This window comes from Amblyomma mixtum, chromosome 6, assembly GCF_055824585.1.
Source record: "Amblyomma mixtum isolate Tamu chromosome 6, ASM5582458v1, whole genome shotgun sequence".
Taxonomy (NCBI): Eukaryota; Metazoa; Arthropoda; class Arachnida; order Ixodida; family Ixodidae; genus Amblyomma; species Amblyomma mixtum.
This window is the reverse complement of record NC_143017.1, coordinates 51213452-51229621: the sequence shown is the minus strand read 5'-3', so window position 1 is coordinate 51229621 and position 16170 is coordinate 51213452. Positions and strand designations below refer to the sequence as shown.

Genomic DNA, 16170 nt, shown 5'->3' with positions numbered 1-16170 from the left:
GAGGGGCGTTTGCCGCTTGCTCTCTTTACGGGAGAACATTAAGACGCAATTGCTGCACCTTTAGCGTCCTGCTATAGCAGGAAGCGAGCCCTCGGCAACAACCAGCGCGAAACACGCGTGTAAAAAAAAAAAAAAACGAAAAGCACTCCATGGAATTTAAAAGTTGCAACCACAAGACAGGATGGCGAACGGTCGTCGCACTTGGTAAGCGTGGTAAATGTGCGCATGCCCGAAACACACTCGCGGCAACTACCGCATCGTCTGAGACAACCCCGTTGACTGGGTTTTTGCATGCCTCATGTCGTGGCACATTTGCTTGTGAAATCTCAACCCACACAAGAGAATACATCTAATTAGACATGATTTGCTGAGCAGAGGCAAATTTCACGCTCTAACCCATGTTTGCTAATGTCCTACGCGTCATTTCAAAGCAATAACTAAATGCGAAAAAATTCAACCGTTAACTGCGCGCCAGTAAAAAGGCACGTAAAAAAACAAACACTGCACGGCCAAGCACAAGTGCGACTACTTAGAAAGCCTCTCGGTTTTCGCCCTCGCAAAAAGGTGGCGGCGGCGACCGGCTAAGCAAAAGTTATAAACGCCGGAGGTCGGTGAGGCTCGCAACATCATCAATCATATTTCCACCGCAGGCTTCGACGTCGACCCGGCTGGCTCTCGACACGCGAAGGAGGAACGCCTAGCGCCGAAGGCGATTGCAGGGCATGCACGGGGAGTTGCTGAGGCATGCGACAAGCTTCGGGGACTGTGATTTACTGCGAGGAGGAGGAGGAAAGGATGAGTGGCTCGGGCGCAGTGTCAAAACGAAAGAGTCGGGTACACTTCGCGAACTAAAATTGTTTCCTCTTCCATTTCACCACATTTTCTTCTATTCCAACGGCCAGCAAGCAAAGCGCAATGCCGACATCGCTGCGACACCACATAACAACCCAATCCCCGTTGGCTGCACGTGTCGGACAGGCGTCGTGCGCACAGAAGAGTTCACCGGTCTCGAAAAGCCCGAAGCGACCATCGGCGAATCGCAGAAGGAGGCGCAGGACAGAACGAGACCAGCGCCATTCAAGCTTTGGCCGACGAATCGGGCCGCACCAAGAGGTCGGCTGCCTCTAACTCCATCCAGAGGGCTGCGCGGTTCCGTACGCCACGCGGAGGGCGGCATAGGGCAACGCGCGGTGTGTGCGTGTGTGCATACCCCTTCTCGGGTCGGGAGGGGGCGCCCCCTTCGGACGGAAGAGGATATTTTGGAGAGCGCACAGCTGCCACGGACAGAGACCCGGCCGCCAGCGCCAAAGGGCGATGCAGAGGAGGAGGGTAAACAGCTAAGCAAACGGGCCGTCCCCGTCTCTCCCCGGGCCAAAGACAAACACGACCGCGCTGCCTCGCATGCAGGCGCAATGGCCTCCGCTGCTCGTCGTCATATATATCGCGTGCGAGAGCCGGCTGTGCCCGCCGGGCTGTGCACGGCTCGAGGTACGCACAGGAGCGCCAAACGGGTGCACTGCCCGACGCCTTCGGGTACAGCAGCGACGAGGAAAAGGATCGTTCGTTGCATATATGCTTTAGGACGGCGGGCCGTGCTCGCCACTCGCGCACACACGAGCACGACTGGACTCGTTTGTAACAGGAATATTTGATGGTTCTAACGCCGCACGACATCTCGCAGGCGCAACAGCAAACAATACTTCATGTGGAGGCCCTTCGCGACAAAAGAAAGGAAAAAGAACGTGCTAAGAGAAGGGACCGTATCGGTCGCAGTCGCACAGCTTGCGGTAAAAGCGCACACGTCCACATTTGTCACGGTCACGGGAATGCCTCGTACACAACTAGAGCGCAACCATTAAACGAAACACACGGCTACTATACGACCTCTGTTGTCCACATATGGGTAAGATGGGTAAGTACGAGGGGGCGACCACCATGGACCACTTTCCCCGCTGGATGCCTCCGACACGCCAACACCGCGGACGGCCAGGCATCGCGGAGGATCGGACACCGTGCTCGGTATAATTATCTATCTGCGTTATATGAATATGTGCTTATGGGTGTCTTAATGTTTTCTGTGCACCATTCTTATGGGTGAAGGTGTTTATAATTTTACGTAAAACTGCCCACTGCTCAGAGAGTTTAGAATGAAAAAGGGGTGACACTCCGTCAGGCAATTTTCTTTGCATCCTCAGCAACCAAGTGCTGTTTGAAATAAACTTCTGAATTGAAAGTAATTGAATAATTAAGGATTTATTTATCATAGCAGCACATTCTATTCCACTAATGTGGAAAAACAGCGGTGGAAAAACAACAAGAAGCGGGTTTCGCGGTGACCGCTCGTGACTGCAGGATTCGACGAACTGGGAGTTCGCCCAAACACGCTGCCCTCAGCAGCAGTAGACGAGGGGAAGCGAACCAAAGCGGCAGTTCCTATCTGCGACACCCAACCCGGCGAAGCCTTGGAGCCAGGCGCGTTTGCGACGCGTTGATGGCAGGCTCAATACCGCGGAAGCGGCGCCAGCGGTACAACACGGGTATACTATATGCATACATGCGTGCATGCAAGGGGCGCATCCGATAGGCATCGCGCCCAGCACAGCGCCGGCAACCCGACGCGAAGAAAAGGCAACGGCGCTCATGGAGAACCGCAGGCTCTGCCCATTGAGCGAAACGGCTGCAGATACCGGGTTTGTTCTTCGCCATTCGGCTGTTATGGCGTTCGACAACGAACAACGCAGAGAGAGAGAGAGAGAGATGCCCAAAAGCAGAGCGGCTGTGAAAGGACGAGCACTCAAAGAAAGAAAGGTTTATTATACGCACGCGCAAAAGTGTCGCTTGGAATGAATGAACGAAGAACGTTTTTTTTTTTTTTTTTCAGAAGCCTGCTCTGGCTTATTGGAGGAGCCCCTAGACCAGGGCCCCTACGGACACTGCATGCAGCAGCTCTCGGCCGGGGCACCAGTCGCCGCTTCGAACCAGGTGCAAACGATAGGCAGTTTTAGCGCAGCCGGACAGTCGTGCAGCAAATATTGCAACGCGTTGCCGTTGCTGCCGTTGCCAGACCTGCCTAGCCACATTTCAGGAGCACAGACCTTTGGGCTAGTTGGTTCATAGCAAACACGTACAAGCGCTAAAAAAACACGGACAAAGAAGAGACTTGGACAACACGAGCGCTTACTTTCAACTGAAGGTTTATTGATACACAAGCACAATTTTATACACCTTGCTGCATGACGTCAAACTGATAGCCCTGCCGACATCACGTGGCTGCTCCCAAAAACATTATTTCCTTTTTAGTTAATGTGACAGATGGTGCGCTGACGCAGGATGGACCGGCTTTTCTAATCAAATCTGCCTCTATTATCTCTCTCACATCCTGACAACTATGTTTGGCCACAATCTTGCATGCGCTGAAGACAGGTTTACATGGTTTCTTATTCTTTACAGCACAATCATGACAATGTTCAGAAAGATTACCGTCTCTATAATTGCCTACCTTCCTCCTGTGTTCCAGTAATCTTTCGTTCAGACATCGGCCAGTTTGACCGATGTACCTAGAGCCACACGATAGAGGAATGTCATAGACCACACCAGAAACACATGGTACAAAAGGATCCCGGTGCTTGATACCGCATGGTTCTTTAGGCTTTAGAAAAGGATTAGTCAACTTGACTAGTTTTTCCAACTTCTCAGGCGCCGAGAACACTACTCTGACGTCACTGCGTTTCGCAATCTTCTTTAGGCGATGGGAGGTGTTGTGCAAATAGGGGATGACTACCGTTCTGTTTCCATTTGCTTCGATCCGGTTCTTGTCTTTTCGCTTTACGGTTTTTAACATTCCTTCAGATACAGATACAATGAGGCTTGTCGGATACCCAGCTGACTGAAGACGCGTCACTTGCTTTTGGAAACCATGGCTCAGTGAATGGCAACACGATTTTTTTAGTGCATTATTTAGGCATTGCTTAGCGATTGCTCTCTTAACAAGTTTTGTATGAGATGAATGAAACGGTAAGAGGGGTTTGTTAGCTCTTGGATGGTACTCCCAACACGTAGATTTGTCAGTGAGAATTAGCTTCAAATCTAAAAACTGTAAAATACCATCTTTTGGAATTTCATGCGTCAGTACTAAAGGATTAAAACACTCACCAAAAAGGGCTAAAAGCTTACTGACAGTGGTCGAGAAATCACTGCACCCTTGTAATAAAATTAAAAAATCATCGACGTATCTAAAAACAGTCACATTGTTAAAAACCTTCAGGCGGTCAGAAACGACTCTGTCACAATGAGCTAAAACTATATCGCTAAGAACTGGGGCAATACAAGAGCCTATACAAACCCCTTGCTTTTGAATGAAAACCTGGTCATTCCATTCAATGTAAGTTGACCTGAGATAAAATGAAAGCAATTCCAGAAAACCTTCTACAGACAAACCTGCTGCGTTTTGAAAAGCTATTGACCCAAAACAATCAATGCACTCTTCCACACATCTGAGGAGTTTTTCCTGTGGCACGGAATAGTATAAATCCTTTACATCAAAAGAGCAGGCCAGAAAACCTTTGTCATGATTCTCCTCCAAGAACTCCAAAACTTTTTCAGAGGACCGAATTTGAAAGGGATCGTCAATCGTTAAAAGATTTAGTTTGCTCTGCAGGAAGACTGCAATTGATTTTTGCCACGTGCCATTTTCTGATACAATCACCCTTAGGGGACACTCCACTTTGTGTGTTTTCGAGCCGCCCAACCAAAACGGCCTTCCTCGACGAGGTGTGAAGTCAAGTCCTTTGGCCAAGTTCATCTACCGGACAACATGGATCGCATCCTCGGTCTTGGACCCAAGTTCGCCGTTGAGCCAAAGTTGAGTGCCCCGGAACAGTTGTCCCTTGTTCGACGTGTTTCACGTTCTGCTGATGTCAGTGAAGCCGAAAGGTGCATTTCGGAGGGGGTTGACGTGCTAAATCGTGGTAGGAGTGCAATTCCACGTGTTTCGCTAAGTCGTTTAGCTTCAAATTTGAGAAGGGATAATCTGTCCGTTCTTCCTTCAGATAAAGAAGGTGGGTTTGTTGTGTTGACAAGAGATCAGTTTGGAAAGAAGGCCATGGAAGCCGTACTGTCAGTCATGCAAAAGGCGCAAGCGGTATCTGGGAAGAAACTACGGTTGGCAGGCAAAGCTCTGTGTAAGAAACTTAACCTTGAAAGATTAGCGAAAAACATCGAAAAAAGCAATGCTGTTTTTTTGCAGTTCCTGTTCACCGCTAAAACACACAAAGTGGAGTGTCCCCTAAGGGTGATTGTATCAGAAAATGGCACGTGGCAAAAATCAATTGCAGTCTTCCTGCAGAGCAAACTAAATCTTTTAACGATTGACGATCCCTTTCAAATTCGGTCCTCTGAAAAAGTTTTGGAGTTCTTGGAGGAGAATCATGACAAAGGTTTTCTGGCCTGCTCTTTTGATGTAAAGGATTTATACTATTCCGTGCCACAGGAAAAACTCCTCAGATGTGTGGAAGAGTGCATTGATTGTTTTGGGTCAATAGCTTTTCAAAACGCAGCAGGTTTGTCTGTAGAAGGTTTTCTGGAATTGCTTTCATTTTATCTCAGGTCAACTTACATTGAATGGAATGACCAGGTTTTCATTCAAAAGCAAGGGGTTTGTATAGGCTCTTGTATTGCCCCAGTTCTTAGCGATATAGTTTTAGCTCATTGTGACAGAGTCGTTTCTGACCGCCTGAAGGTTTTTAACAATGTGACTGTTTTTAGATACGTCGATGATTTTTTAATTTTATTACAAGGGTGCAGTGATTTCTCGACCACTGTCAGTAAGCTTTTAGCCCTTTTTGGTGAGTGTTTTAATCCTTTAGTACTGACGCATGAAATTCCAAAAGATGGTATTTTACAGTTTTTAGATTTGAAGCTAATTCTCACTGACAAATCTACGTGTTGGGAGTACCATCCAAGAGCTAACAAACCCCTCTTACCGTTTCATTCATCTCATACAAAACTTGTTAAGAGAGCAATCGCTAAGCAATGCCTAAATAATGCACTAAAAAAATCGTGTTGCCATTCACTGAGCCATGGTTTCCAAAAGCAAGTGACGCGTCTTCAGTCAGCTGGGTATCCGACAAGCCTCATTGTATCTGTATCTGAAGGAATGTTAAAAACCGTAAAGCGAAAAGACAAGAACCGGATCGAAGCAAATGGAAACAGAACGGTAGTCATCCCCTATTTGCACAACACCTCCCATCGCCTAAAGAAGATTGCGAAACGCAGTGACGTCAGAGTAGTGTTCTCGGCGCCTGAGAAGTTGGAAAAACTAGTCAAGTTGACTAATCCTTTTCTAAAGCCTAAAGAACCATGCGGTATCAAGCACCGGGATCCTTTTGTACCATGTGTTTCTGGTGTGGTCTATGACATTCCTCTATCGTGTGGCTCTAGGTACATCGGTCAAACTGGCCGATGTCTGAACGAAAGATTACTGGAACACAGGAGAAAGGTAGGCAATTATAGAGACGGTAATCTTTCTGAACATTGTCATGATTGTGCTGTAAAGAATAAGAAACCATGTAAACCTGTCTTCAGCGCATGCAAGATTGTGGCCAAACATAGTTGTCAGGATGTGAGAGAGATAATAGAGGCAGATTTGATTAGAAAAGCCGGTCCATCCTGCGTCAGCGCACCATCTGTCACACTAACTAAAAAGGAAATAATGTTTTTGGGAGCAGCCACGTGATGTCGGCAGGGCTATCAGTTTGACGTCATGCAGCAAGGTGTATAAAATTGTGCTTGTGTATCAATAAACCTTCAGTTGAAAGAAAGCGCTCGTGTTGTCCAAGTCTCTTCTTTGTCCGTGTTTTTTTAGCGCTTGTACGTGTTAGCCACATTTGCCGTACGGTAGCAGTTGCCGCAGTTGCTGTGTCTACCGTACGGCGGGGCTAGAACTCGGCCCTATTTCTTAGCAACTGTACAGAGATCTGCAAATCAAGTTTAGAACGGCGCGTTATCGAGAAGAGAAACATGCGCTAAAAATTCCGTCAGAGTGTGACTAAAAAGAAGGCCATGTTACAGAACGCGTTCCGCTCGCATCGCACCGAAGCTAGAAAAATGAAAGGTGTGCACTCATTTACTCTAACTTCTCCTATTTTTCGCACAATCAACTTTAATTAGCCTGCACTTCCTTGCCCTTTACTTTCCATTTAAGTTTTGTTCTAGCTGTTCTCGAGTGCGGGCAGACGGTCCCGACACAAAATTTTCTTTTCACTGTCGCCCTTTGATACGGATACGAGGCGCCATAACACACCGACCACTGAATCTCTGCTACATACACCAACGTCTTCGCTCTCTCACGAGTCACATTATGAAACACACTTATATTAAGCAAGGACGTAAATAAACAGCTGTTACAACGACAGCGCTAAAATACCGAGTCTGAAACATCTGCACTGCCGCTACGTGTAGTGCAAATGATGTCTGCTACGAAGCATCATCGCTCCCGAGCGTAACATCGGAGAAGTCGACGCTTCCAAGCGCCACTTTATGCGTTCGCAAGATAATAAATGCAAAACAAGTCGGGGCCCAACAGCTCGGCGAAACTTCCAAGGATCGGCTCACGCGGGTGCACAACACTTTCCAGAAACCCCGCTAATCTCTACCGCTTAATCTCGCCGCTGTCGCATTCTCCGCCCGCGCTCCCTTTTTATCGCGGCCTCTGATCTCGCGCGTCGTCCATCACCCTTCAGACGAGTGACAGGAGCTATTTCGAGCGCCAGAGCGAGCCGCTGACGGTGTTCCCAAGTTTCCAACGGCGAAATACTCCATACGGGACGTTTTATCGGCTTTGGCGCAACAAGGTTCGCAACAAGATTCAACTCGTTTTAAATCGCGTGAATCTCATTATGCAAATGCGGCATGAGTGATAAATGGAGCCGCCAAATCTCCCTTTAATGCAATACTCTAAAAAAATAAATCGCCTAATCCACCCCTTCCCCCACCCCCTTTATTTATTGCTGACCTTAAATTTCAGTACTACCAGGAAGACAGACGTATAGCACTTAGTACAACTTCGTTCAATTATTCAGAACTCCTGTCCTCATCGATATGCCCTGCATGTGATTATGCGCAACAACTAAGTGCCCCTCTCTCAAGTATTCATTCGCAAATCAACTGGCGCGGTTCCCGCGCACCCAGAACTGATTTTTGAGGAAAGGAAATGGCGCAGTAACTGTCTCACATCCCAGTGTACACCTCAACCGCGCCGTGAGGGAAGGGAGGAAGGTGGAAGCGAAAGAAGAAAGAGAGAAAGAGGTGCCGTAGTGGAAAGATTTCTACAACTTGGATATATTTAACATGCACTGACTTCGCACAACACACGGGCGTCTTTTGCGCTTCGCCTCCCATGGAAACGCGACCGCCGCGGCCGTGTTCACACCCGGGTTCTCCGGCACTGAGTCATCGCAGCAGGCCCCGACGCACCGAGAGAGGCGAAAGTCGCACGAGCGGGGAGGAGGAGCGAGATTCCGAGGAAAGGCCTGCATATCACGCGGCTCGTCCCAAGTGGTCGCGATCCGGTTTCAAACGTCCAAGGGATGCGACACCCCACCCGCGTGATGGCGCCAAGAGTCCACATATATCCCTTCTAAACAACGGCGCAGGAAAGGGGACAGCAGCGAACATCAGAAGTGCCAATAGCAGCGACTGCGTTCCCCTTCTCGTTCCGTGCGGCCAACAGTCAGCTCCATTCATCCCGCTGTTTTCTTTCCCGGAAAGCCTTGTGCTGCGACACCTTGGGATGCCTCCGCGCGCTTGTGTTCTTTCATTTCCCCCGCGAGCCTCCCTTGTCAGCCGGGGACCAAGACTAGCGCAGGCGACGTGCCGCGCTGTCACGACCGCGGTGTTTCTCTTCTCGCGTCGCCAGCGGCGCGCCATCGGTCGGCGGCGACAACGGAGTACGCTGTGTCGCCACCCCCTTGACGCGACGACCAGCGCAGAGTGGAGGCAGCCTCCGGATACAGCGGGAAGAAAGGAAGCGGCGGCCCGTGAGACGACCCTGTCCGATCCCTCGTCGCGGCAGCGTCCGCCACGGGCAGAAGTAAAGAAAAAAGAAGACGCAGCCGCCTGCGCAGCGTCAGGGACAAACGCCTCCGTTCTCCTCTCCTCAGTCGCGCGCGATATCGTGGCCAAGCGTGCGTGCTCGGGCGTGCGGCGTGGGCGTCACGCTCGCGGTCGCCTCCAGTCATGAGGAATGCGAAGTGCGGCGAGCTCAATCGGTGACGTCGAAGAGCGCACACCTGCACGACATGGCTGCTTAGAGGAGAAGAGCGCCCGAGGTGCCCATCTGGGAACGACGCCGGTTTCGGTCCTGACCGCAAAACTGCAGGACCTCCACAACTCTGCTATTTCACAACTGCGTTGGCAGGGGCTGGGTGCTCGCCCGCGGCCGGAAATGGAAATTGGTTTTGAGGAAAGGAAAGGCGTGAGGCAACAGAGGAAAGGAGTGAAAGAAGGAAGCGAGAAAGAGGTGCCGTAGCGGAAGGCTTCGAGACCTTTTGATCTTTTGGGGGTGCCGTAGGGGCTTCACTATGTGGCTGAGAAACAATCCCCGTCGCCTGGTTACTTTCGGCAAAGACGGTACTTTGAGCGGCCTTATACCGCTGCCACTCAGCGGCTACGGCTGGACGAGGAGAACCTAAGAGAGAGAGGAGGGTGCGTAAAAACGCGTAACCCGAACTTTTGTCTGTGAGGAGAAGGGTACACGAAATACCACGCCGCGAACAGTCGAACTCGGTCACTGCGCGTGTGTAACCGTCACTGCTGGACAATATTTAGACTGCAGGAGAAAGAGACGCTAATCTGAAGCCTGTTAGCCGCAACAGCGCGCTGCATGGGATAGGCACCCAATGCTCGGGACCGAGCCACGCGGATATCTATTCGCATACGCTATAGCTGCCACAAGTGGTGCAGTAGCAACAGTAAAGCGAGTTTATACACAAACTGCGAGTACCAGAAACAAGCGCTGCCCGCATCTTGGCGCTCTGCACACACTTTCTTCTTTGATCGTTGAGAGAGGAAACAAAGAAACAGCCGACTCGTCGTTAGGCGCTGCGACGACACAAACCCGGATGATGGCTACACCAAACCACCGTCGCCGCGCCGCACCCCATACAAGGCCCCGCGCGCCGACGCCGCGAGGGCGAGTGACAGCAGGGCCTGGGTATAAACGTTTACGTTGGATCCCCCTCCTATAGCCTGGCTCAGCAGTGCGACGCGTACATACCGCTGTACGTGTATATATACACCCTGTCCGCGCATACGTACACAAACTCCGCCACGGCCGGTGCCGCATGCCGCCGTTCCCACGGAAGTCGCCAGGGAGGTTGCCGACAGCGCAACCGCGTCTCGGCTGCATTCTATACACGCTGGTGACGCTGCAGTGCGCCAACTCGTAGCAGTCGCCAACGACGTGCAAGCGATGAAGAAGCCCGGGCGCCGTCAACAGGCCCATGTGTGTACGCTATCCAAACGAGGGACAGGGTAGGATTACTTGCACTGTTAACATACAGCAGCCTTTTTCAGGCTTCTCATGCGGACTTCGTTCATCGACAACGCCGTCGCCCACAACGACAACCCGAACTCCGCGCCGCATCTACCACATGGTTAAAGAATGCAGCGCGAAAAGACGAGGTCAAACGAAGAAGTGGACAGGACTGGCGCCACTTTAGTGCATCTACCATAACCACCAACCAGGAACGATCGGCCACGCGCTTAGCTTCGACTCTGACACTTTGCTGTCACTAAGAGCGCACTGCCGAGCTTCTGAGCGAGACAACAGTACACTGACACTTTCATACTCAAAAATCAACCAAAAAATACGATCTTGCCAAAAGCTCACGCCGCTGCCAGGACGGGCTAATCCTTTAAATACTTATTTTACAACCGGCACTTTCCAAGGATCGTCCAAAATTGGCAGCGTCTCCCGCGTGCCGCCAGAAAGCTCGCACAAGCGGGGCTCGACGAAAGAAAACGCCGATGTGCACGCGACGGGGCCGCATTTAATACGAGCCAGCTACTATAGACGCAAGGCGGAGGTCGGTTGACAACGGCTTTCAGGGAGTAACCCCCCTCCCCCGCAGCCCCGATTTGTCATCATAAAAAAAGGGGCACATTTCGGGGGCCACGGCTAAACGACTGTCGGACCCGGCAACCGGGCCCAGAGCTACATGCCTGAGGGGGTTGGGAGAGGCCGCAGCGCGATACCGCGGCGGCATCATTCCGGCGAACGCAGACAGTCTCCGTCGTAACTTCGTTTACGGCCGCTTTATTTAGCGAAGCGAGGAGAGATGACGGCGGCGCTGCGTCTAGCAGGGGAGGAGGGAGAGGGTTCATATCCGAGAGGTTCGATATATACGACCATCTCCGTCTCTTTCTTTTCCCTCTCTCCCTCAAAAAGAGTCACCTCACTCGCGGACGCCCCAGCGGCACAGGCGAGCACTCAACCGCGTGGCGTTCGACGACAGACTAATTTACGGCCTCCACGCGGAAACCTATACATCGAAGATATATAACCAGCATACTGAGCGTCGCCCGACGGCGCAATAGGCGTATTCAGCTTCATCGCCCAGCACCCTCCCTCCCCGCAAGCATTCACACGCGACTATAGCTAGGACCATTACAGGAGTGGTGGTGGTGGTGAAGAGCATTTATTTAGTTATTTACAGAGAGGTGTTCGGGGAGAGGCTCCTAATGGGTCTCACCCCTTACAATACTAGGCGGAGTCCCTCATTCCGGGATCCCGTTGGTCGAGACCGCTACACAAGTCCGCCGAACCAGGGCCTGTTGGGCCGATAGTTCCTGGCAGCTGAGCAGGGCCGCCTCCCAGTCCTCTCGGGTAGGGGAAGGGGTGATTCGGCAACTCTGCGCTCGTACAACGCCTCATTCGACACACTTCTATATAAAAGGCGCCAAGTCGTCGCGGTCAGGCTGCGTCACACGCAGCACGGGGACACAGAGAGATTTCCACATCACCAAATCTGCTCTCGGTAGCATTTGCACCACGGTGCACACAGTCGCTGGGGCGGTGAGCTGCGGAGCAAATGAAGTGAAATCTCTTCGCAGCTCCTTTGCTCGCGGAAGACGTTGGTGCCCGTGCGGTTCACGTGTCTATTAGGCTTCTCCCCAGCGCAAGTATTAACAGTGAAATCGACACCTGCTTAAGAATTTCGCTTAAAAATTTCCTCCGGGCCGCACCTGTCGAGCGCTGACAAGTGCGCCACCCGTCTTTCGAGAACGCGCTCCGTTGAACGTACTTGTTTCGAACGCCCAGCGTCGTCGTATACTGCTTACTGCTTCCCTCTACAGTAACAAACTCAAGCTCAGAACCCGAGTTAACGGCCCCTTAATATATTCTTCACATCGCGATTCACAGCGCGTGCGAGTATAAACACCGGCGGTTCTGCCAAGATTGCGCACGGCGCGCATATGATCACAGCTTGTTCCAGACCAACTCCGGAATTTCGAGACTGAAATAGCTATAGACGCTCAGAACATATAAAAGTTGGCCTGTGCTGATGGGGCAACGCGTTCTAATCACCAAACACTTAGCTTTTTCTGAGAAAAGTAAAATGCTTGCGTCGACACCGACTTTCAGGCGAGGATCCCGAAGACAGCGCTATTCACATGAAAACGGCGGCAACCCGTCATTTTCAGTAAGGACGTCACAAGTTTGAATCGACTCGGGGGAGGACTGTTAAATCCAATTCTCTTGGCGATAAAAGGGCCTGTTGCTGCCTGGCAAACTTGAGCATAACTGGAAGGAGCCAGAGAATGAATTTCTACCGAGAACAATAATTGGATGAAGTTAGCCCCACTGTCCCTGTGAGTTGATTTTCAGATGAACAAGCAGTGGCTAAGCAGGATCCCTGCAAGAATTATCTCCACACCAATCACAGCTAATGACACAACCAATCGCGGCGTTTCACCGCTAATGAACCTATTACATTTGCCATAGAACGGAGAAAAGACCATGAATTACATCGGCATTTCGACTAGTCGAGCTTAGAAAATCTGAACAAACGCTTCTAGCTTCACGCGGAGATTCTGAATGTCTAGTACGCACTCAATGATTTTCTGTAGCAATCAAGACTATACGAGCGCATGGATGTATTTAACGAGTCATATTTTGCAGCGCCTATGCAGGGCGCGCAGCCCATCACTATCAACATGTTCGCGCAGCATCACACCGCAACTCACAACAAATACCTCCACTAAGTCACGGAGTTTTCACCCTGGCCGCCGAAAGATGGCGCTAGGCGGTAACGTGACGAAAGCTATCGTCTTGAATATTGTGCTCTCAAATACGTCCGCCTCGCCAGATTTTGCACGTACACGGGAAACGCCGCTCGGTTCGGGACGCGGACCCGGAGGTTGTGGGTGCCCCGGCGCAGCGGGACCAAAGATTGCACTGCCGTCCCGCTGAGTGCACTGCGCGATAAAGTCGGGCGTGTGCGGCCGCCTCCCGCGAAAACCTGGCCGGGCTGTGCAGCGTGATCGATGGTGGAGCCACGGACGGGACGCTGGCCGCCTCCACTACAGCGCCAGACGACCGGCGGCGTGGCGGGGCAGTGCACGGGGCTCCCAGCAGCCGGTTCCCGCAACGCACGCCCCCGAGCCGATGCCTGAGAACGGCGCGTGCAGCTTACGTGCCGGACTTGAGGCTGCCTCGCGCGGCAGAGTGAAGCCACGCCCTCGCGAGGTTCATTTCTTATAACTCGCTCCCGCGGCAGGCCTCGATCAGTCTGGAGCACCCCGCAGTACACAGCTCAGGACAGAGGCCCGGAAAGTAGGGGTCTGCAAATGGTGCGCGTATTACGGTGGAGCTGACGCGGAACTTCGGAGTACATGCATGTATACACAAGTAAGCCTTCGACGAACCCATAGCGGGCGTAATCTGCTAATAATTAGCATAATATCAAAGACTGAGAGGGCAGACGAATCGAAAGCGCAGCACCTCACGGCGATTCACCAACGCGGCGGAACAGAACGTCTCGCACGTTCCGTGACGACACCCAGCAACACAATTCCTTCGTCCTACGCTGATGCCGCTGATATTCTATACGAAAGCTATATATCCCTGTAACTATACTTCGAGGCGCCTTTCCGTAACCTGCGCAAAAGGCGATTGTCTGACAATAGTTAACGGCGGCTTAACGCCCAAGCGAATGCCAAACGGCGCAAGCATGTATAAGACGATACACGCGTTGACCTGTCTTTTGTCTGCCTGTTACGTATTACTAATATGCACCACAGGCGATAGCCTGAAAGCAATGCATCCTTCAGCCTGCAACCAGCTTCACACACCTCTCTCCCTAATTGTGTCTTGGCGCCGCCGCGGTGGCTCAGTGGTTATGGTGCTCGGCTGCTGACCCGAAAGACACGAGTTCGATCCCAGCCACGCTGGTCGAATTTCGATGGAGGCGAAATTCTAGAGGCCCGTGTACTGTGCGATGTCAGTGCACGTTAAAGAACCCCAGGTGGTCGAAATTTCCGGAGCCCTCCAATGCGGCGTCCCTCATAGCCTGAATCGCTTTAGGACGTTAAATCCGCATAAACTAAACCAAACCTAATTGAGCCTTGGCTCGAAGCATCCTCGCCATGTGTTCGCAGGACCCTTCCCAAGAGGGTATCATGCCGTAGCCGGGCTGAACTTGGCGCCCTATCCCGTAGGCGTGGGACCATGCACGCACATGCTCCCTATTCAGTCCTATAGCGAGGCACGCGCCGCGTGTGACAGAGTCGGCGGAATCCCCATTCCTTATTCGCCGCCGCAGAAGAACGCCGAGAAGGGGGCGTGCACAAATACGAGATTACGCGAGATTAACACCGTGACTAATGGGGGCAGCCTTGTTGGCGCTCGCGCGACAGGAGGAACGTACTGGGCCGCGGGCGGCACGGAACACCCAAAGGAGAGAAGATGCGCGCCCCGAAAGAGAGGCCGCAAACAAGGGAGGCGCGTTTACGGCCCCCGAGGCGCTCGCTTCCCTTCATCCGCCGCTCTGCTTCCTCGTCATATTCCGCTATGAACGGATTCCAGCCGAGCGGGCAATAAAAGCGCCTCTCTCTTCTCCTTGCGTTCCTCCTTTTAGGCATACAGATGGCGGCGGCTCTCCTATGCGCGCACCCTCAAAGAGCACCGCGTGGCTCGCGAGGCTTAGCAGCCGCGCACACGCTCTCCGCATTTGGGTGCAGCTTGGCCGGCGCTGAGTTGCGCGGGATGTCGTCTCCTCTTCGTAAAGGGGTGCAAACGGAGGCGCAGCTCGCGAACGAGGAGGTAGGTGACCAGCACGAACAGGGCAGGAGCTATGCGCGCTCTCGGTGAGCACCCTCATTCGCATAAGTGCCACGTATACTCGCGGCTTCTTCCGTTCAGAAGTACGCATCCACTGCTCCGGTACATGCCCCTCCCTTCTCATTGGTTCGTAAGACACAAAAAATTGAACCGCCCCTTGTCCGTCGCAAGAAGGTTTCACGCGTACAATGAATCAGGTTATACGGGGCAGCGAGGTGTCCGGCCAAGACCGCTCGATGCTTCCGCGGGCTCGATTAAAGGCGCTGATTAAAACTAGTATATTGTATTGTATTGTATTGTATTGTATTGTATTGTATTGTATTGTATTGTATTGTATTGTATTTGCGGACTGAGCGGCGAACACGGCTGCCGCTCGAGCCTCGCCAGCCCCTCTCCTCTGCTGGAGGGTTTTCTTCAAGTGCTGCTCACCGCAGCAGCGCCGCCACGCGACGCCTTTCGATGTTAACACGGCGTCGTACTCGTAATCTACGCACCGTATACAGCGTTCACAGGCTGGTCAACGAGGGCGCTACCTAAATGAGCGTTACCTTAAGGAGCGCAGTTATAATGAAGTGGACACGGGAAAGCTGTCCCTGCCTGTTTACCCCGGAATAGGACGAGAAGTTAGTTAAGCTGCGTTCATTGGCACGCCAGCATTTAACTAAGGCAGTTATGCGTCAAACACGGCATTAAAAATGGCACGACTACTTATCGGCCCACAAGAAAATGGGGACGGAAGGGTTGCAAAAAGGTGTGCTTTTATGTTATGTTATGTTATGTTATGTTGTGTTATGTAACTAAGGCTGTTATCTTATGCAAGCTGTTATGCA

At 51.8% G+C, this 16170-nt stretch overlaps 2 protein-coding genes across 6 annotated transcripts in view; one reads left to right on the top strand and one right to left on the bottom strand.

Moving 5' to 3' along the window:
• The window catches only part of fra (neogenin protein frazzled), a 504200-nt gene that overhangs the window by 416615 nt on the left and 71415 nt on the right, over positions 1 to 16170 (bottom strand). The gene's annotated exons all lie outside the window — the stretch shown is intronic.
• Positions 1909 to 6745, top strand: LOC149339089 (uncharacterized). Its single transcript, XM_089550000.1, has 3 exons — positions 1909 to 1912; positions 2882 to 2982; positions 4712 to 6745. The coding sequence occupies exons 1-3, from the start codon at positions 1909 to 1911 to the stop codon at positions 6731 to 6733; spliced, it is 2127 nt and encodes a 708-aa protein (XP_089406126.1). The 3' UTR covers positions 6734 to 6745.